Here is a 21,521-nt window from a genome sequence, read left to right as displayed (position 1 = left end):
CACACACACACACACACACACACTAAGACAAACCGGGGGCATGTTTAACTGGAGCTCAATGACATGCAGATGTGATGTGTGTGGATTTGTATGCAAAGCACCGATGTGATTCCTATCATGCAGGGCTGAATGTCATATCCATCATTTTCATGTAAGGCAGAAGATATGAAAAGCACAGTTGCGAGGACACGGATGAAATAATTTTCATTTTTACTTGTGTTGCCAGTATGTGGTTACTTATGCCTATTCAGGATATGTAAATACTCCTCTAATATAAAAAAAAGCAGCAGCAGCAGCAGCTGAGCGCGCTCAGGACGCTCCGCTCCCAGCCAGCAGCCAACACTCCGTTCCTGGTTTTGCTCCTCCGCTCCTAGCAGCGTATACCTTCCCTGACTCTCAGCACTCCAGCATTGCTGTGCAAGCAGATGTTCTTTCTCCGATGCCAATTCTTAGCATTTTCGCATTTGGAGAAGGTATTGTTTCGCGCCAGGGCTGCAAAAGTGTCAAGAGACAACTAAAAACTGGCTCCGTGCTCGGCTCAGTGACAGGGAGACACTTGTGAACGGATCGCGGCTTTGGAGACATACAGTGAGCTACAGTGAACCCGCGGTGGCGAGCAGAGGCAGCAGTTTATTTACCACACCTGTGATGCGTTGTTCTGAGCAACGAAGACGCACGACCGGGATACTGATGGCCACGGTACGGCGGGAGGATATGTGCTGAGGAGCAGACTTGGGCGTTGTGAGAAAAGGGGCGTAAAGCGCTACTAGAGGACTCACTCACCGGACCTTTGTAAGCCCGTTGTGCCCGTGTTTCGTCTCGCTGCCTGCCTTCTGAAACTTAGGTGATAAAAAGAAGCAGGAAGATGCCCTCACTTCTGGGCCCCTTTGTCCGCTGTAGATTCAGCGCAGCGCTCCTCGTGCTCTGGCTCGTCTTTGGCTGCTTCACCTGCACCGGTGGTAAGTTTAACGCCCTTTTTACTTTATTTTACACACATTGTGTAAAACACACCAGCACCAAAACCAGCATGTGAGAAGTTCACTGCTATTTTTTTTTCTTTTTGGAGATACCCGGGGCGCGTAACGGAGCACGTTGTCGGCAGTTCTTATTGTTCCATAATTTGCTAGCACTAACACTCAATTAGCCTGCACCTCCAAGGTTACGAGGGATGCGCTCTGTAGCTCCAACGTGTCTGCCAGGGTTACAACTTGAGGCGAATGTCAGCTGTTATTGTGTGGTTTGTGTGGTGGATGCCGTGTTTAATAGAGGAGAAGTTTACGGCGTGTATTTTTTATTCCCACTGTCGTGACAAGTTGAGCCTCCACCTGCTCCAAGGAGCAAACCTGCGCTGTGAGAGGTGATGGAACAGCGGGGCCCGTGAACAATAATAATAATGAAAATAATAAAAAAAAAACACTGCGCGCTACATAAACAAACAACCTTCACTAACACCTCTATTAATTCTTGTGGAGAGCTTTGCCGCGTTCATTCAGAGCATGCATCCATCTACCCAGGAGCTCTGCTGCCTGCAAACATCCCCCCCTTCAACTCCGCGTTTCTCTCCGGCCAGGACTCATTCCTGCTGCATTTGCAGTATGGTGACAGCTTTACTGAGTTGGTAGACGACCTACTCGCACTGATGGGTTACATTTTATGATGCAGCCTCCTGGCCAGACATACTGGATTGCATGTAAATGTACCTGATGTACAGAACAATCAGGGACGTTGAGGAGTGCAGAGACCAAGTTCCTCCTGTTTGCAGCATAATATTTTTTATTTACATCAGCTCTTCTCCTAATAATATACAACACATTTTGTAACAATCAAACACATCAAAGTGATGTGCATGAAGTTAGTGGTTTGATCAATGTCCCTGTTGCAAATAAAGCACTATTTTAAAAAAAGAAAAAGAAAAAAAACACACTTCCTTTATTCATCCGCCCTGATGCTAAATGTCATCCTAACAATACCAAACAGCTGGAAGCTACTGGTGAGTATCCAAAACACAAGAATTTCACACATCATTTGCCTTGCGCTTGTTTCCGAACTGTTAACCTTGCCTTGGACAGAAGGCAAACATGTTAAAGTTGGTGTAATTTGTGTCTCCTGCTTCAGGACACAGAGATGATGAATTAAGAGGGCCTTTCTCGTGCATTAATTAGTGTATAATTAGGAATATATTAGGATTAAATAAACAGTCAAGCTCCAGGGACCTCACGTATCAAGCTAAGTGAAAAGCTGTGTGGTGGTATTTACAAATCATTTTATAATGCGTGTTGAGATAGTTGTGTGTTTTGGTGCAGAAGTTCCTGCTTGTGTTTCCTCCTGCAGTTGTAGGGCGATTTTAAGACTCTTAAATTCTCATAGTTGTGATGCTGTTTCTTTGCTGGCTCTCTGATGGACTGGAGCTCTGCACAGGGTGTTTCCCTGCCTGTCACTCAATGCTTGCTGGGATAGGCGCTCAGCCCTTTCATGACCCTGAATACTATATAGCGAGCAAAGAGAAGGAAGGGTGCAAGGTTAATTGTAAGAATTCTGTTTGCTGTATTCTTTATATCACATTTCCTTCCAAACCCCTTTCTCCTTGTTTCAGTCTGTCACTCTCTATCATATTAGGTCAGTACAGGCATCCTTATAAGCTCCCATCACAGCTTAGAGGCAACTTTTATAGGACAAAGTGAGTTCCCGAAATAGATCGGAAGGTAATTTAGTAGCCAATTCTTTCTACATCGGGATTGGGACAGTCGCATTCCGAGATCAGTGGAGCTATCCTCTGTAGAGAAGCAAAGCGCTGACTCTGCATTCCTCTGTATCAAAGCTGGCTTGTCTTTTTTGTGTCTTTTTTGCAGGGAAACATAACTCAGTCAGTAATAAAGGTATGCCTGTCAATCTAGGTTTGAGCCAGCTGAGCACTTTCCATTTCACTGTGTTGTGAGTGATCTGACGGGCCGGACAGAGAAGGGGGGTGGGGGTGGGGGGTGGGGGGTAGATACGCTCTCAGCCCAAGGAACAAAGAACTGTTCTGCTTTGCCTGTGTGTGCACACCACTTGATGTTTTCAGTATGCAAAGTGTGTTTTTGTATGTGTGTGTGCTGTGGATGTGGATTTGCATACATGGACATCTGCCATGTGTGCATGTGTGCGCAGATTATAGCAACTCCTGTTGCTTCTTTTATTTACCGTTTATTTATTTAACTTTACTCTGTTATAAAGAAAAACAAAGATCATCAAAAGCCTATCTATCCATGCACGGGAAAAAAATAGAAATCCTCCATTTTTTTTGTTTGTTTTTTTTCCCCCTCTGCCCAGTGAGAGCGTTGCCAAGCAATTGTTGTCTGGTTCAGCGAGGGAGCTTGGGATTTGGTGTCAGGCACCTTCCTACTTGTGTGAACAGTCACCTCAGAGCAATTTCCACGGGGTGTAGACCTTGTGATGATGCAAGGAGTTGGCCATTAAGTGACAACAAGCAGAAATCTATTGCGTAAAACAGTAATTTGCAAGTTCCCACCGCTTAGCACAGTAACATGAGGAATTCTTTCGCCAGACATCTCTCATCATTCTAATATGAATCGTCCCAGAGTTGTCTTTCTCACAGCCAGTTTTTGTCTCTCCTCATTGACTCACTAAAGAATGTGATAAGGAGAGCAAAAGCCAAAATTAACATAATTTATTGGGGGAAATTGCCTTCTGGTCAAAGGAATTTAAAACCACTTCGTTTTTGTCCCATAGCTAATGCATGGCAAATGATCGCCATGTATTTGCAGGGATATGGTCTTTTTACGGGGGGAAGTGATAATTTATAACCAGAAAGAGTTTCTGTTCCCTCTAGTCATGGGAGATGAATTCAAATGACAGAGACAACGGAAGGACGTGAACACTGAAGGCAGGGATATTTTATTAAAATGATTTATTTTTCTCAATCGCTGATACTCTCGCATTAAATTAGCATGATGTATAAATGCAGAACATATCATGCTAGGAGGCAATCACCGAAAAAAAAGTAAAAATTAAAATGATTTTGCTCGTCTGGAAATTTATGCTGCTTACTGAATTAAAATTGGACAAATTACAATGACAGAGGGAGGTGAGTTGTTTATTTGCTGGACAGAATTGATTAAAGTTATTGCATTTCATCCACTTTTATTTGTGTGGGGGAGAAAAAAAAATCAGAATGAATTAATCTCTTTCCTGTGAAAATCCTGCAAAGTAATTTCTGCTGTTTGAGCTACGGTGATTAATGAAGTCAGAGATAATGGTTCAGAATGAATGAATAAAAGGTAAACAGTGCATGTCAACGCAGGTCAGCTTTAAACAGTGGAGGAGCACGCTCCATTTGCTGACAAATACCCAGGCACCTTATCTCTCACAAGGCGCGGTGTCCCTGCACTTATCGTTACTCTTGAGGAGTAAAGGAAGGACACAGGCGTTGCTGAGGACACATGGAGGATGAACCTTGCAGAGGGGAGGAGTTAGGTGTTATTTTCTGCAGTCTGTGCAGAGGCCCGGCGGAGGCACTACATCTCTGTCAAACTCTGCCCTTTTGTTTCAATTACCCCATTTCTATGATTCAGGTCTATGTGAGAGCGCTTAGGGGTTGAAGTTGGGCTGTTTACCTCCTGAAATGCTGCACACTATGGCCACTATCTGTGCTTTTCTATCTAGGTAGCAAAAAAAAAAAACCTGACCTTTCACCTCCGATGTGGGACCAGATTACCCTATGTCTCAATGGGAACCTGGATGATAATTCACAGAAGGTCACAGTATCTGACAATGTATCAGCAAATGCCCTCAATCTCTAGTGGTGTGTTTCCGTTGGTGCTAACCAGCAGCTAGGCCACATATAGCTGAGGGCCACAAATGAGAAGCTGGGATGAGCTTGTTGATTCCTTGCCTGGAAGATCTAATCGAATGTTCTTTTCCCTGGGCCGTCCTCCCTCTCCCCATCTTGTACTGCTGTGGAGAGAAAGAGCATGCAAAGCTGACCTTCAACCTTGAATGCCAGTGTGATCTCTTGCCAGGAATAAAAAAAAAAAAAAAATATTCACCTCAGCAAAAAACATGGGGCATGTGAAGGTTGAGGTTGATGCCCTGGGGGTCAATCACAGCACAAGATACTAATGCTGCCAAAGGCACCGTGCTGTAGTTTTCTTCTTCACAATCTCCTGGACATGACCTTTCTGATTATTGTTAACCAGAAAACAGATAATGTGGACAGCTCAGGTTTTACCCGCGGCCCACATTTAAAGGTGAGATGTGCACAGCACTTTGGAAACGCTTCAATCCACACTGAGCCTGACCTCCGTACAGGTGTCATCAGAACCAGCTGCCTGTTTGTCAGCAGCACGGAGCAACTGAAGTGAGAGCAAATTGTCAACACAAGCAGAAATGAGCCAGACAAAAATAGTTCTGATGCAGGCTCAGCTTAGAGGAATCCATTTGTTTTTATTATTTTGCAGAGTGACACTAATCAGTCATCACATACCATATATCATGTCGTAAAACAAAATAGATGTGTGTCATTGTAAACAGCCGTCTGTCAGAGGCTTCACTAAGACCACTAGAGGGAAAATAAATGCAGGGAGTCCTGAGGTGATGCACGTCTCCGGTGTGGGCGGGTGACTGACACGACGAAAACAAAAACTTTCACTGGGGTCATTCTTGAGATGTTGTGTTGTGCGATAAAGCTCTCCTGTGTTGGTTTTTTGTACACATGATGTACTGTCAGGCTGTTCACATTGTACAGTGAGAATAGTGGTGTGTTAGGAGATGTTTTCAGGTCCTTCCTGTTCACCAAGTGATCAATACTCTTCTCCAAATGGTTAATTGGCCATCAGTCACTGTCAGAGGAAGTGCTTAGAAACCCAGAGGTGTCTTGGTGCAGCTCATAATAAGAGCCTGTCCAGTCCTCTGGGCCCTCTCTTGGCCTTTACTTCAGGCCAGGTGGTGGCTGGGGAAGGCAGATCTGAATGCAATATGGAGAGCCATAGATTAATAGTTCCTTAGTAAGGCCACCAGGGAGTGATGTGAAAGCCACTTCCACTTCATCATATAGCAGACTGGATTGGAAGTGTACAGAGCATGCAGTGAGCAAGAACTTTGAAGAGTGTGAAGGGCATTTGAAATAATTTGATCTGATGACTTATTAGTTTAATGATGTGATGAGTTTCATCTGGTAAACTCCTCATGTTTGGTCACCTGCAAAAGGGAGTTTTAGTTTGTTTTTTGAAGGGGAAAAACCTCTGTTGCAGACTATAAGTTGACCGGTAGTGGATATATCTGGCAGATTTTAGGGAGTAAAACATTTACAGTTATGTTTGTTTACATACTGAAAATGAACTCAGAAGTTTAAAATTTAACACATGCTAGATATCACACAACCATATCTAAACAAGCGACTGAAAACGCAGAGCGGAGGAAGGCTCGGTTTGAACTAGACAAGAAAAACAAGAAAACTTTGAGGTGGCTGCACATATGCTGGCAACAAAGCAAAGCAAAGCATCATAAAATTACAAAGGAGCTGCAGGAAGGTTTAGCTGACACAGTGGTGGTGCACCGTTCTACTGTGCTGTGCAGCATTCAAAGACTAACAGAACGTACATGGAGGAGTCAACAGTGCAAAGCATTACATGCAACTTCATCAGGTTCATGATGTCTTTAGTATGCAAAGCAACATCTGGATTGGCCAGTGTTGTTTTGGAAACTAAGGGCTGTGGGCAGATGTAGTCAGAAGTGAACAATTTGGCCATATCACTAACGATACTGTATGGTTTAGGAGAATAAAAGCAGATGAGCACGCTGCCAGCTGCTAAGCCAAGGGAGGTGAAAATACTTTTCTTTTGGTGTTGTGTGGCAGCGAGCATCTTTACACAGATTTAGGGAAGGTTAGATTCCATTAAAGTGTACATAGTCTGTCAAAAACTTAACTGCAGTACCCAAAACTCCACCGTGAGCTACTCTGGGAAACCTGAGCTGAGGCTGACCTGCAAAATGCAGCCTTAACTATCTCAGAAGTAAGCCTCACATTTTAAACATGCAACTTCACACTCGTCTTAACACTTAAAAAAAACATACCATGAGGAAAAGGAATACATTTCAACATTTCTGTGTGAGACTGTAGAGAAAATTATCCACTTTAAATTTTTTATTGGCGCCTTTTCTGCACATTTCCCTACCAGATAATGTTTAGTCTGCTATACACTGGCAGCAAAATGTATCGGCTCATTGTTATGCTTTTCCCCTGTTTAGCATGGCATGTAAAAGACATAATTAGAAATCACCTAAGGCTACCCAGACAGCCCTGCTGGCACTTGATTGGCAAGGGTATCTGAGGGAGGTCTGGCTCAGCCGGAGCCAGAATTTGTCATCTTGAAGTGATTTTGTTGACAAGACAGGAGGCACAGTGACCTTTCCTAATTATGTGTATGTGTCCAGGCACCATTGCCTTAGGCAAGCAATTCAACTGAGTCAACAGAGCACGGACTTTCGGAGCACATTTGAGCCAAGATGGCATGTTGTATAATGTTTGACTGTGCTAGGTTTAGCACTAAGCCTATAAATAAGACAGTATTGATATAGCATTTCTAATATCACCGGTACCTCTTTGTTTTGCTCCTTTGTTTATAGAGACATGATCAGGTTATTTTGTCAGCATTCATTTTACACATGTACCTGAAATCATCTCCAAAAATCATTCTTACGTTGCGCCTCGCAAGCTGATTTCCACAAAACATGAAGCATTTATTATCCACCCTCAATGTGTTGCAGTGTGAGAGCAGCCTCTCTGATCTATGTAGGTCCCCCCCGTTATTGTTTTTCCCAAACAAACCATTTCCTGATGTGAAATGAGGTCTGAACATTACAGATTCAACGCTTAAAGCTAAGCAGCAGATTTTCTTGGCAAGGCCATCAGGAACAGTAGGCTCGTGGAAAACACATTCAAGTCCTTACTCCAATGGAATTAATCATGACAACACAGCTACAGTACCATTGAGGCTAGATGTTTCTTTTTTTTTCTTTTTCTTTTTTTACAGCACGCCTTGCACTTGATTCTGGCTTCTATAGATTTAAAAGTCCACTGACAGCACATTTATGTACAATCGAAGTGCTTTTTCTTACCTGCAGTTCCTTGTCACCAGTGCATGAATTTCAAAGAGGCATACAGAGCAGCTCTGCACCGTCATTGTTTGTGTTAATTACTTGCTGATTTGTAGTCTTGTGTTTCAGGTAGAATGAATATTGCAGTTTGGTGATATTAGAGGAAAGGACTGTTAAGATGCAAAATAATTGGAAGGAATGATGAAAAAGATAATTAAGTCTGCAGTCTGGTTTATAGCCAGGCACTTTTATATCGAAAATACAGTCGATTATCGCAACATTATATCGTGTGATACTGAACTGATTCTTTAATGCTGGTTGTTAAGGTTGTTTGGTTTTCTTACTAATATTTCTTTGCTTAGATTACGTAAAGTTGTTACTTATTCAGACAATTTGAATTGTCACATATTGTCTTGCACAATGTAGCAACATATTGAATTTTAATCCGGAAGGATATTGCCAACACTCGCTATATTTTAAACACATACACAGAAGTGTATGTAATAACATAGTTATAAATGGTACGAAATAAGTATTCTCAAGCCGCACACACTAATAACATCTGGCTTCTGTCTTCAGTGGGTACAGTTGCCTTTCATTCCTGGATCAAATGATACAGAGTAGTAGCCAGGGGTCTTAATTGGCCCCGATGCAAACCCAGGTGGATAAGCTAATTTTCTGCTCTTGCTGGTGGGCTTTCATCGATAACTTCTGCAACTTTGCTGTTCCAGCCTCCGGTTACATCCATCTGCTTTCAGGCAGTTCTGGAACATTGTGTTGCCTGTGTTGAGTTTAAAGAGAATGGAATAAAATATTTTTTAAAAAAGTGATTGCTGTAACCATCACTGCTGTCTACTGATTACTCACCCAGTTTTCTGGCAGTGTGTTTATGATATTGAATGTGACACAGCGGAACAAAAAGCAGAAAGACAAACTTATCTTCTGGCAGTGGGAAGAGTCAATTGCTTTTTCTTAGAGGGTTTACCCACTTTTTTTTTAAAAACCCACATACACATTATTAACTCATAAAAATGGTGTAAGATGCTTTAGAGGGGGAGCCAAGATGATTTTCTAGCAGATCAAAGCCATTTAAAGCTCTTTTTTTAATGTTTAAGAACATCAACCTTTTGTAATCATGTCAAGCTCTCTTGTGTGGTATTCTGTCAGCTTCTTATGCTCCATTATTGGCACTATTTACTGTATCATTAGATACCCATATTGGATTTGCTCAGTTACAAGCTGGCAGGCAACAGGATCCATTATGTACCATTCTGTTGGAGACATTTCATCATAATCCATTTTAAAAACAGACAGTGGTAAATGTTTGATCAGGCCTCAGGGAACCAACTGTTAAATTAAAAACTGCTCTCTGACTACAGACTGTAGTACGGTTAGTTCTCATGTGGCTACCTGGAGTTACATGTAACTTTTTAGAGATTTACAAACCAGGTCAGAATCTTGAATAATATAAAACAAAAGGCAAATAATTTACAAACATACTGTAAAAATAAAACCTATAAACTAGTATTAACTCTCGCCACTGACCTTGTACTCTTCTATATTTATTTTATAAACCGTACATAGTGTAGTGTATGTGCACCTCCATCCTTTTTGTTGGCAAATCTATACAACAGGTCCACTTTAGATGACCTTAGTCTGGACATTTTGTCTTAATATAGCTGTTGTAATGAATTGAATCTATGAATTGATGTCCTTTGGCACTGTGTGAGAATATTTGTCTGATAGTAAATTCCAACATGCGAGGCTGTAAATGTTGCCATGAAAGGAGGGAATTAGGAAGAGGTGCTCAGATATATAGACCAAAATTTACTTTTTTTTCTCCGCATCTCTTTTTTTTATTATTATACTAAAATATCAGCTTCAGGCCTGGATTCAGTAAGTTAATATACCTTTCGTTAGTGCACGGGTCATGGGTTAAATCTGCTGGGTGCAGTCAGTTTGTGAGATATATATTGACTTCAGCGTGAAATTTTAGTGTGGGTGGATAGAAGATGCAGTGCAGTCGGTATTTAAGTCTCCTCTGTCAAAAAGACGGTATGATGTCCCCATACTGCTTCCACCAGTCTATCCTAACAGATGCTATTTTGGCCTAATTGGACACTGAATAATGTGTGTTTTTTTGCTCAATCTTTATAGACTTAAAAATGCCTTTACAGAGTATTGATTGAAATTTTGTGTTACGTCTGTTGGGAGTTGGCTGTTAAAAAAAAAACAACAAAAGCTCTGTTCAATTTGTTCATTTAATTAATTTGCCGAACATGCAGTCGAGGCGGGTAGACATCTGGTGACCAATAAACAAGAATATAAGGAGTTGTTTGTTCAATGTGTCTGTCGTTTAATGAATGTGAGTCAGTGTCCAATTTCAAGCAGTGATTGAATGAATGCTGGCCTCTGACCGCGCTCAGTTCGTATGATATCGTTAACAGCTCGTCTAATGACTTCATCCATCCTTTATTTCTGAGTCACTGTGGCAAATTTTTACTCCCGTTTCAGAACATCTCATCACTCATAAGCTGAAGACACAATTGAGTATTATTCATCTCCGTTATTCCTCATTTGACAATGTAATTGGAGCTCCAAAATCAATTGGGGTATATCAGGTTTTAAGCACAGTGAGAAAATGATTTGTCGGATTGAGCTCTTAAACTATCTGCTACAGTTTGATGTTTTGCAGCCAGACATCTGCGCGTGCCCTGAACAAGTCCTGTGGGGTGCAGGGATCAAAGAGTCCTCCCAGGAGTGGTTACAAAATGGTGCCAAATGTTCATTTCCTCTCAGTTTGTGGGGAGCATTTTTTTAATGGAGCATAGTAAGCAGGACAGTCTGAATATATGTAGTCTGCCCGATGCTGTAAAGGCAACTCAGGTGACAATGGTGAGTTGGAGCCATGTTGCTGTAGTGTGCTTAGATAGGTGTTAAGGACGTGTGACATGTCAAGGCAGGAAGTATGTTTTTATATTTTTTTATACTACACTGTACACTCTGTCCTTGTGTAGACAAATCTAGTGTGAGCACGGTTATGACTCACAGACAGTGTGCGGCTTGGATTTCAGAGTTTCAATTTCAAAGGTCTTCTATTGTGTCCCCAGCGGTACTGTAATCAAACAGGAAAATATCAGCCTTACTCTGTGTATTCAGAGGGCAGTGCGGTCCAGTATTACAAAGGTCCTTCATCTTCCCCGGAGTATTTCAGACTCGCACTTTGTTAGACTTTTAAGAAACACCAGATGTTGACTTTTGTGTGGCGGTTATCGTCAGGCTTTAAAATGAAAGTCACTATACATTCCCATCTGCTTTGAATTTTTATAGATGTATTTATTTGTAATGCCTTTAATATATTAGATGAACTCCCGCCAAGACTTTGCTGTGTTCCTCCAGTTCAAGCCATGTGGCACCAGGGGGCTCCGCTGACGGCAAACTGACGTGGCACTTGCACAGGGAGGGAGGGCCAGGTCTGCTTAATCTCTACCAGACGTGACAACTTTATAAAGGCACATTAATCCACAATGAGCAGTCTCTCTCAGGAGGGTTTGGGGGGTGTCCAACTTACATTAGGCTGTGCCCTTCTGAGGGTCTTATTACCCTTCCTATTTCCTTATTAGTGTCTAATAAGGAAACAAAAGAATAATGAATAAATTACAGTGAAAGGGGAAAGGGTTAAAAAGAGAACAAAGAAGGAGTCTTTGGTAAATACAACCTCCACCAACCTACCTGCTGGGTGTAATAATTTGCCACCAAACTCTCACCTTGCTTCACCCACTTCTGTTTCCGCTCTTACCTGTAATTATTATTTGTTTGTTACTTGAACCCTGCTCCCTGCCTTGCATATTTAAAGCACTGTAATTTCGACTCTCCTGATGTAAGTGTATTTCAGTACTTGTATGGAATATGTTGTGCGCACACATGCGTCTGTGGTCACCTCATGTAGCTCGCTACAAGAAAAAAACATATTACCACATCTTAGACTGCCCGTTGCTGAGTAACCTTTTCCATTGTTGAGATCTTAAGTGTTCTTATGATTCATCACATTTTCTATCCCTCACAACCTCCTGCAGCCAGACTCCAGACCATGTCCAGGCCACGTCCCTGAATCATTGTTTGATGGAAATGCCACTGGGAATAGTAAAGAGTCCCTACTTGGTTGTTTAAAAATCATATTTCTATGTTTTTAAGTGATCCAGCTGAAAATTGAGAGATTGGTTTCAGACCTTTTTTGTCTGCCTAAGATTATTTTTGAAAATGTCTTTGTTGTTTTTTTGTTCATATAGATTTTTATTTATTTATTTTCCCGCAGAAATCCCAAGCTTTTTTTACACAGAAAAGCGCAGTAATCATTTTAAGAAGATCATTTGCTTCTCAGAAAAAAGTCTTTTATCTTTGTGCACTCTGCTACAGAAGACTTCAAGTCCCTGTCCAGATATGTAAGAAAGGATTTGTCCCGCTCTTGTTCAAAGGATCAAGATGAAATTGTGACACAAACTAGTCTGATGTTTGAAAAAAACGACCTTCTTACTTGGATAACATTCCTAAGATCTTACAAAGGCGCTTTTCTTTTGCCTTAGCAGCCTTCGTCTTTTCCTTATATCAAGCTTGTCTTACCTATCACATTCAATTATATTAATCAACAGCATACCTTAGCTGTCCTCACTTGGGAGGAGGCTGACAAGCTGACAGCATATCATTTGGAAATATGATTTTTTTGTGTGCTATTCTGTGTCAGCCTCAGCACTGTAAAAAAAAAAGAAAAGACAACTTCAAACAGTCAGTAAAACTCATTTCCAGCATGGAGCTGAATGGAGCGCTTTGGTTGCGATGCATGGGTTGAATTTTTCTTTTCCCCTAACATAAACTAAAGCATTATCTGTGCCCATTCCTCTATAACAGGCTGCCATTTTGTGTTAAGCCAGCATTGATGCACAGAGCCTCCACAGCCTGCTGGAAATTGCCAACGCCTAAAGCAAACAGTAGGGCCGGAGGTCCCACAAGTGTGAAGTGGCCAAGTAAACCCATTAACTGCCTATGGAGTGGTTTGTGCTATTGTCTCCACATGACACTGTCCACAAATGAAGCACAAGTTGACTTTCTGGTTGGTTTGGGCAATTTTAAATAACCATGAGAGGGTCAAAAAAACACTTATAAAATGTCATTTATTTATTGATGGAAGCAGTTGGAAAAAGTTGACTCTGCAGTTGTGCTTAATTTGTAGTGTAAAAGAGTGTAGTGTACAGTAATGCTGGTAAATCACAGCATAAGCATTTCACTTGGAAGATGTAATTTGACAAGTCTGCAGCATTTCATTTTGGGGCAGTGAGGCATGATACTTTCTTACTCTTAAATTCTTCAATCCCTTCTCAACATGTGATGCCCAACTGTACAAATTATTTGAATCGCCAGAAGGTGTTTGATTTATGCTGAGTGTGAGTTATCAGCTGCAAACAGGCCATGTAGCTCCTCTCTTATCATCCCACCCAGCCGCTCACAGAATTTCTGCATGTTTTTGAGCTCAGCCCTAAATGTGATGACAATAGTCATGAACGGAACACAAAGACAAAAACTGCCACTTGCAGCAAAATCAGAGCGTCCCCCTCTCGCCTGATTTTTTTTTTTTTTTTTCTCCCGGATTCTCCCACAATGAGTTTGACAAGAAGGGCTGGGAGTGTTACACTGTGGCACCACTCAGGCTGTCATTGGTGCTGCCCACCCTGCCCACCCCCCATCACACAATTAGCTTTCTGCTTTTCAGATAGCTAGAACAAAGGTGAACACAGGGAGTACAGGATATGTTTAGAGTAGAGGGGAGTGTGTGACACTCTGATGACTCTAGGGCACTCTCTTGACCAGAGGAGTCGTTGGCTGTCACTAAACATCACTGTCTCCCTCCCCACTAATGGCATCTCCAGATTGTGCTATGAGGAACAAAGGCTGGTTGTATGAGATACTGAGCAAAAAATAGAGCGACCCCATTAGGGCTGCAGGCTGTGGTTTGTGACAGTGGCTGCAGACCTATAGAAGTGTCATGACAGATATGAACCAAGGAACAATTATAGGCTGATGTGCTTGAAGCTAAGCTGGCAGTTTCTTCAACAACAAAAAAAAGATGTCTGAATGAATAGCACAGCAAACGGAGAGGCCTACATGTTATTTTACAAAGCATTCGGCTGGTAAAACCATTTAAATTAAGCAATCATGAGAGCGGGGATCAGATGTTATGCTTTCCCTTTTTGCTGTGTTGTATTATTCATGAGGTTGAATTTAAAAAGGTGAGTGTGTTAACAAAACAAAACCATATGCAGAATATCAACAAAATGAAATGTTATGAAGAATAATTTGTAATTTTCCCTGTGACTCTGGAAATAAATAAATTCAATTGAGCTGAGCTGAATATTTTTCCTGATAATGACATGCTTCAGAATTAATTTTTATTATATGCAAATAAGCATTATCCTGGCTGTAATCAATCTAAAACGGCAGTGTTTTGTATTGTTGCCAACAGTAAGAAATATGAGTTTAACAGCGGGAGTGTATCGACTTGATCCTACTGGATGTTGGTTGATGTAAAAGACTCACAGGGAGGCATGAGACGACTGATACAGCACATTAGTAGATTGTGTGTTTTAAACTATGCTCACTTATTATTAATCCACTTTTCTTGTTGGTCTGTGGTCTTTTTGCTAAAAATACAAACACTGTTGTCATTGGCTGCTGGCTCCAAAGTTAATAGGAAATATATTATGCCAAAATTGTTTCATGGCATTATTTAAAACACCACATGCAGCCTCGAACTAACTGGAGAAAGGTGACTGACAGTAATGCACTGTTTTAGCTGTCAGTCTCTGCAGGAAGCACTCAAACTCTGCGTTTGACTGCCTTTTGTAAAGTGTCACAGTTTTCCTCTAAGGCTCACTCGTACAGTAACACAAAATGTTGTAGTTCCTTTTTGAGAAACATAATTTTCTGCTTCCTTTTATATTTTGAGTAGCAGTGTTATTTTTTTTCCTCCCTTTTTTATGCAGATCTGGGGGAATATTGTGTGCGCACACACCAGGTTCTGGTACAGTATGTGCCATGTTTCTGCAAAGCATTGCAGGAGTACAACACTTGGCATCAGCGTTGTCACACTAAATCTCTGTCTCCATGACACTTGGAGTCAAAACATGCAGCCTGGAAATGTGTCAAGATATACAGTATTTCTGTTTTCTGGGCTGTAGCTGCTGATGAGTCAGACAGAATTTAAATAATTAAGGGAAGTTAATTAGGAATTTAAGGATATCTTTAAAATGCATTTACAACCACAATATTAGAGGCAGAGCAGCAGCATTATCTCTTCCCCCTCCCTTCTTCCTTGGTCATGTGTCTAAGTTTCCCTGCGGAAGCAGCAGAGTCCCACAGGTTTAGCAGTAATACCCTGGTTAATTCCCCTGCATGTCGGGTTATTGCCACCAAAGCTCCTGTGTCAGTTTATCCTCCAGTTCTGGCTTATTCTTTCATTTTTACTGATGACTTTATTGCTCTGTGTTTCCAAAAGAGCCCCTCCCATTCATAGACACACAGATACTGATACGCATATGAGAGGAGGTGATGTGTTGGTCCTCATGCACAGCAAAGTACAGTGAATGGCAGAACAGAGTGATTGCCTACAGCTCCTATAGCTACGTCCTTGATCATGTCAGGTGGTATAAAATCATAAAAACCAAGTCTGCACATCCAGACAGTGGTGGTTTTTAACCGAAGTCCAAATTTGTACCTGGAAGACTGGGCCCTATGTTGGACAAATACTTTTTTAGCATCTGTTTGATTATGTTTAGGCTTCAAAACTGCTTGGTTAGGTTTAAAACTAAAGTCTGCTATACCTCTTCTGTCATGTTATTGTCTCACAGCAGGGTTAGGGTTGCGGTTAGTAATTTCACACACTTTGTTTGTGTTACTGCAGGTGCAAAATGATGCAAAAAGGTTGCTTTAATATCCAGAAAATTCCACTTATAGTATATATTTGCTTTGTCTCTTTTACTGTTCGCTCGTTCATAGCTCTCCTTTATTCACATATTCCATAAAGATTGTAAATGCTCCCTCAAATCTGTCTCTGTGTTTGTCAGTTCAAAGTTGTGTTCATGATATGTTTATAGAAACAGGATTGTTCACGCAGTTCCCACCCACACATTTTGTTATTCACCATGAACAGTTGGTAGCACAGCGGTAGAAAAATGAGGAGTTAAAAATTTCACCCCAGTTGGCAAAGTTTGTGGGTTTAAATGGCGACTGATGCTCAGTTAACCATCTCTTTTATGACTTAATAATGTGAGAACTGAAATTAGTTTCCACATAAAGGGCTTTACAATAAATACATTTTAGATGGTGTTGCTATAGTAACGGTGGAAATTAAATGACATTATATATTATAAAATATCACTCCACCTCTGCAGACGTGATCTAATTCTTCATTACATGACAAAAGTAGCATTTGTAAGAGTACTGCACCGCCTCCTCTGAACAAACACCACCTGATGATGATAACAGTACAATGTAGGCATCACTGACATGACTTCATTAAATAAACCCTTGACCCCAGAGATGCTGGGTTGATCTATTTCCTTTAAGTCCCTTCATCAGAGAATGGAGATCCCACACAGAGATTGCTGTTGTGCTATCGTCCTATCTTTAATTTAGAAATGCAGGAAAGACTACACATGGATAAGATGGTTATCCACACTTAGTGTCTGTCTGTCTCGTTTCTTCATGCATGTTAGTTTTGAAAAAGCCTCTTTTGGGATCACATAACTGGCAGTCTTACGGTACTTGAAAATGGTTTTCTTTGTCTTGCTCTTTCCCTTATGACCAGCTGGCAGGGGTGATGAAGTCAGAAATTTCTACAAATTTCCATCTTGATGCTTCGTAGGCCTCAGAGACTTGACACTGGAGGACTAACTGAGCAGTACACTGACACGAGCAGTGTGTCTTTGAAATGTTGCTTTTTCCTCTGAGACATGGATGTTTGCATTGCAGCAAAGGGGTGAACACACAGGGGCAGCTGGGAGTCACTCCCCTGCAGCTGCATCCTGATCAAGGACGTTTTTGCAGGGGTGTGGGTAAATCAAGGCAGGAATGCTCTCTCTCACTAGCCTGTCCCTGCCTCCAGAATTATGTAGGTGCGTTTGGGGACTACAGTTTTGCCCAGCTATCTTAATGAAGTGTGTAAAATTCTTGGAAAATGGCTGCACCTCTTTTATAATCTGACCGACCAGCTTACTAACTACAAAGAAGAAATTCCTAGCTTTTGATCAGTGTTGATTAATGTCTTAAAACATCTTGTTTTTTGTTCTGGAAAATCCTTTGTCCATAGCATCAGCTGACACAACGTCCGTCTGTCATGATGGAGCATTGACGATGATGTCTCAAGGGCTTTCATCTTTGCTCTTTACATTTAGAAGAAAACAGTGCAATTTGTCTGAAAGGAAGCGACTCCAATCGATAGGATTTTCATTACAGTTATGTTTTCATACTGCAGTGGAGGAAGGGTGTGGAGCTCTGATGAATGAAACATTAACGTCCACGTCCCCTCTCCCTTCCTCGCAGTCCTTGGCTTCTGCGCGCTGTCACTGCGATGATGCGGGAGCGCCAGGACGAGTTTGTGCGTCGGGACCTGATTTTCCTCACTGCCAAGTCCATAGTCAACAGCTGTCTGTTTTGTCACTGTAGATTTCAGGCAGTGTCCAGGGTGAATGAGGGAGGGAAAGACCAGAAGGCATGATCTTTCTGAGAGCTACACTTTATTGAATTATCCCTCATTTGTCCCACTTTGAAAGGTGGAGTTAAGCAGCTTACCTGTGGCCCTGGAAAACATATGAGTCATGGTCCAGCAAGGAATCAAGTCGCCCTCCTGGCAATCACAGTATTCATATTCATTATGAACATTATAAGCTATTGCACGGCTGAACGAACCTGGATACCTCTGTCCACAAACCTTTTTTTTCTCTATAGAAGGGAGCACATATTTTTGTTGTGCGGTGTGTATTTTTGACTTTATTCAGCATGCACTGGACCTGGGCCTTCAACAGATGAAGTTGGTTTATTTGAGTAGGATGTGATTAAAAATGCACTCACACATATACAAAAGAAAGTATGAACATATTGCATCGATTTGATGAATTGTCTGAACGGATGACACTAATCTCATACACACAGCACAGTGGTGTTGCCATATATTGATAATACTTTTATTACCTGAGTGACAGCCTTCCACATCCCCCTGTTTATTCTACTGTAGTGCTCTCCCTTAACCCATAATTGTTGGCTAACTATCATCATCAGAGTAACATTAGCCTGCGCTGTCACAGCAGTCAGGTTTAACAACGAGACACTGGAGAGTGCGTTGTGGTAACTTTTCAAACCCGACAGGAAATGCTGATCAGTGCCTGTGACAGCTGAAGGTGTAGGTGCAAAACCACGACAGCCCGGTCTCTAAATCCAATAAACCTCCCTGTGATACAGCTGTGACAGGTCAGCCAGATAATGTAACACAAAGGGCAACACAAATCGGGCTTACTCACACCGGGTGCCTATTGCTCATTATGCCCTTGGCAATCAGAAAACAAATGACCACAGGCCTACAGGTGCAACCAATTCACTCTCTTGGCATATAGTCATTTGCGTTATCATTATTTATCACGTGTGCTGTGGTGGCCTAATAGATCAGTTAGTGTTTGGTTTGTGTATGCACACCTCAAAACAAAGGGGAAATTGCACTCACTCACATCTCAGTTTATGGACCGCCACACTGGCTGCGCTGCTGTCAACGCTAGCAAGCAGCAGCTGTGAGAGATTGTCGAGCTTTGAGAGTTTCATGTTTACTCCGCCTGCTCTTTGCTGCTGTGTGCATCTGTGTGCTACTTGTGTTTTAGGTTTAATTGTCATTTTTTCCCCCTGCAGCTGTATGTGTTTGTCTAGCCAATGATTAGCCTTCAAGAATTAAAACTGTGCTTGTCTAACTTGCTTAAGTGGGTTAATTAGGTTGTGTTTTCACAGGAAAAAAAGTAGGTAAACATGATTGACCACAAAAACGCTTTTTTTTTTCTAGTGTTGTCACAGTGGAAAAACTGCACAACCTGTTAGCCTTCCTTACCTAGAAAATAATGAGAGGAAGCTTTGATGAGAGGGAAATCTCTATTAAATATTGTGTGAATGTGCTTTGGATGTGAGGTAGTGGGAGGCAGAGTCTGGCAGTGAAAACCTATGCTGAGTTTAAACCACTTCAAATTTTATTAAATCAAGGGGTGAAGAAACCTCTGAATCCGAACTGATGAAAAATTTAAATGATGAACTCCAACATAGGAAGTTGGGTGTCTTAAAAATGAAACGGTACCAAATCTTTCAAAGGAAAAACAGAGCTGCTGTAGTTAGTCCTAATCAGACAGATATAGACACAAAATTACTAGGCGACACCTCTATAAGGTCAGAGAGAGGGACTTTGATAGAGCTGTGAGGCCCGGAGGAGTGCTCACCATTTTCTCACTGTTTGGAACTACATTGTCTAAATTTAGGTAAACACAACAGGGTGGAGCTGAGGTAGCAGCAACCACCACGGCCAAGCGTGATTACCTGAAAGAGCAGCCAAATAGGCAAACAACCCTGAATATAAAGGAGTTTTCAAGCAATCGTGCCCACTGTGGACCTCTAACTGTGAATCTGAACATTGTTTACCACTGGAAAGAACCACTGATATAAACATGGTTAGTGTTTTTTCAGGATATCAAGAACAACTGCTACCAGTTTAGTATCAAGGATCATGGGCATTCAGGGGTTTTCACCATCAGTCATCAACATGTTGTAGTTAATTATGCAACAGCATTGCATGTACTGCATGCAGATTCACAGCTACAAACAAAACAGAATGTTTTTTTTTCCCCACCAGGAATGAAAATAGGACACATTATTCTTACTACAGCTGCTAATTTGGTTGCTCAGTTCAGTCACTGCACAGTCACTAAACAAGGCTCCTTCATCACAGTTTTAAGTCTGATTTAATTTTTGGATAAAACATTCCAGGATCATCAGTTTTTGTAAATACTCTCTATTAGCAATTTACCAGAAAACTAATCAACAGTATAAATATGTAAAATGATTGTCAGATTTAGCTCTTCCAAAGCAATTTGTTTGTGTCTTGAATGGCAGATGAAGATGAGTGAGGCTGTTTTGTTGTTTTGGGAAAAATTACAAAGATGTGTGTAGTTAGCAGGAGCATATAGTAATGGAAATAATTCTTTATATTATTATATTATGTTACAGCCTTAAATGGTTCGTTAGATCAGCTACTCCATGCACGTTTGTTCTTCTGCTAGTAACAGCTTCAGTGATTGATCAAAGCGTGGCTGAGGAAAGTGCTCTGATCCACCTTTGTCTTCTGAGAAGAATCCCGATCTGATTGGTTGCAGTTGGTAAGTGATAGACAGTCTTGTTGCAGCAATCTTTCATTTCTTTCTTCATCTAACGACGGGTGAAGAAGAAAGCTGATGGAAACAAGCTTTTTTTCATTGCAGTCTCATTGTGCACTTTCTCTGCTGCGCCTCATTGCCACCAGGACATGAACCCAACTGCTTCAAGATCTGAGCTGCTTAGTTTACGCTCTCTCAGTTTTTGTCCTTTTCTTGACATCATTTATCAAATAGTTTGTTGAATTCTGAACTTTCCTATTCTTTTTTTTGTTTCTTATACTGGCTTGTCCATTGAAAAGCGTTTTTAGCTTCCCACTGCAAACAAAAAACATCACATTGTTCCTGATAAATTCAACAATTGCTGCTGAGGAAGAGATTACAGAGAGTACAGTATGCTAACATTTAATCTGTGATGATGTATGAACAGTGTTTATTATTTCTGTCCGAGTCCAATTTTCTTATCATGACCACTCCTGAGTAGAAATTTGGGTGTTGTTTTGTTCTGATAAGCCTAACTTCAGCTTTTCCGCTTTGTTGCCCTCATCAGTTATTTATTTACCTTTTTTGTGGTGACTCACGTTGTCCTCACTGGAGGTAAATGGCAATAAGAGGCATAACCACATCTACAAGGATCCAGAGCATAACTCATTTTCAGAGAGGTTACAGGGTTTATTTTGCTTTTCCACCACGATCTTATCACCGACTGCGACTGTTTTCTCTTTTGACCTTATTTGAATTCTGAGATAAGCATCCCTCCAGCAAAATTGGACCAAATTAGTCTTTTATCTGGTGTGTTTTAAGGGAATGCTTTGTCACCATGCCTGTCTGCTGAATGCAGGCTCGTACGATGTAGATGTGCTCAGCTGCTGGCTTTACTGATTTGCCCAAATTCGTTTTAGTAGCTGTCGATGCTTATTCAGGTCACCCAAGAGAACTGACCTCAGCCTGAATGCCTTTATTGCTTTATCAGATCTTAGAGAG

The 21,521-nt window shown here is 41.3% G+C and overlaps 1 protein-coding gene across 2 annotated transcripts in view; it reads left to right on the top strand.

Moving 5' to 3' along the window:
• Positions 1 to 833: 833 nt before the first annotated feature.
• Positions 834 to 21,521, top strand: part of unc5a (unc-5 netrin receptor A) — a 114,513-nt gene continuing 93,825 nt past the window's right edge. For both annotated transcript variants that reach the window (XM_028415686.1, XM_028415685.1), the window contains exon 1: positions 834 to 959. In XM_028415686.1, the coding sequence (XP_028271487.1) occupies positions 866 to 959 (94 nt within the window). In that variant the 5' untranslated portion in view covers positions 834 to 865. The remainder of the gene's footprint in view (positions 960 to 21,521) is intronic.

This window comes from Parambassis ranga, chromosome 10, assembly GCF_900634625.1.
Source record: "Parambassis ranga chromosome 10, fParRan2.1, whole genome shotgun sequence".
Classification (NCBI taxonomy): domain Eukaryota; kingdom Metazoa; phylum Chordata; class Actinopteri; family Ambassidae; genus Parambassis; species Parambassis ranga.
This window is presented reverse-complemented; position numbering and strand designations above follow the sequence as displayed.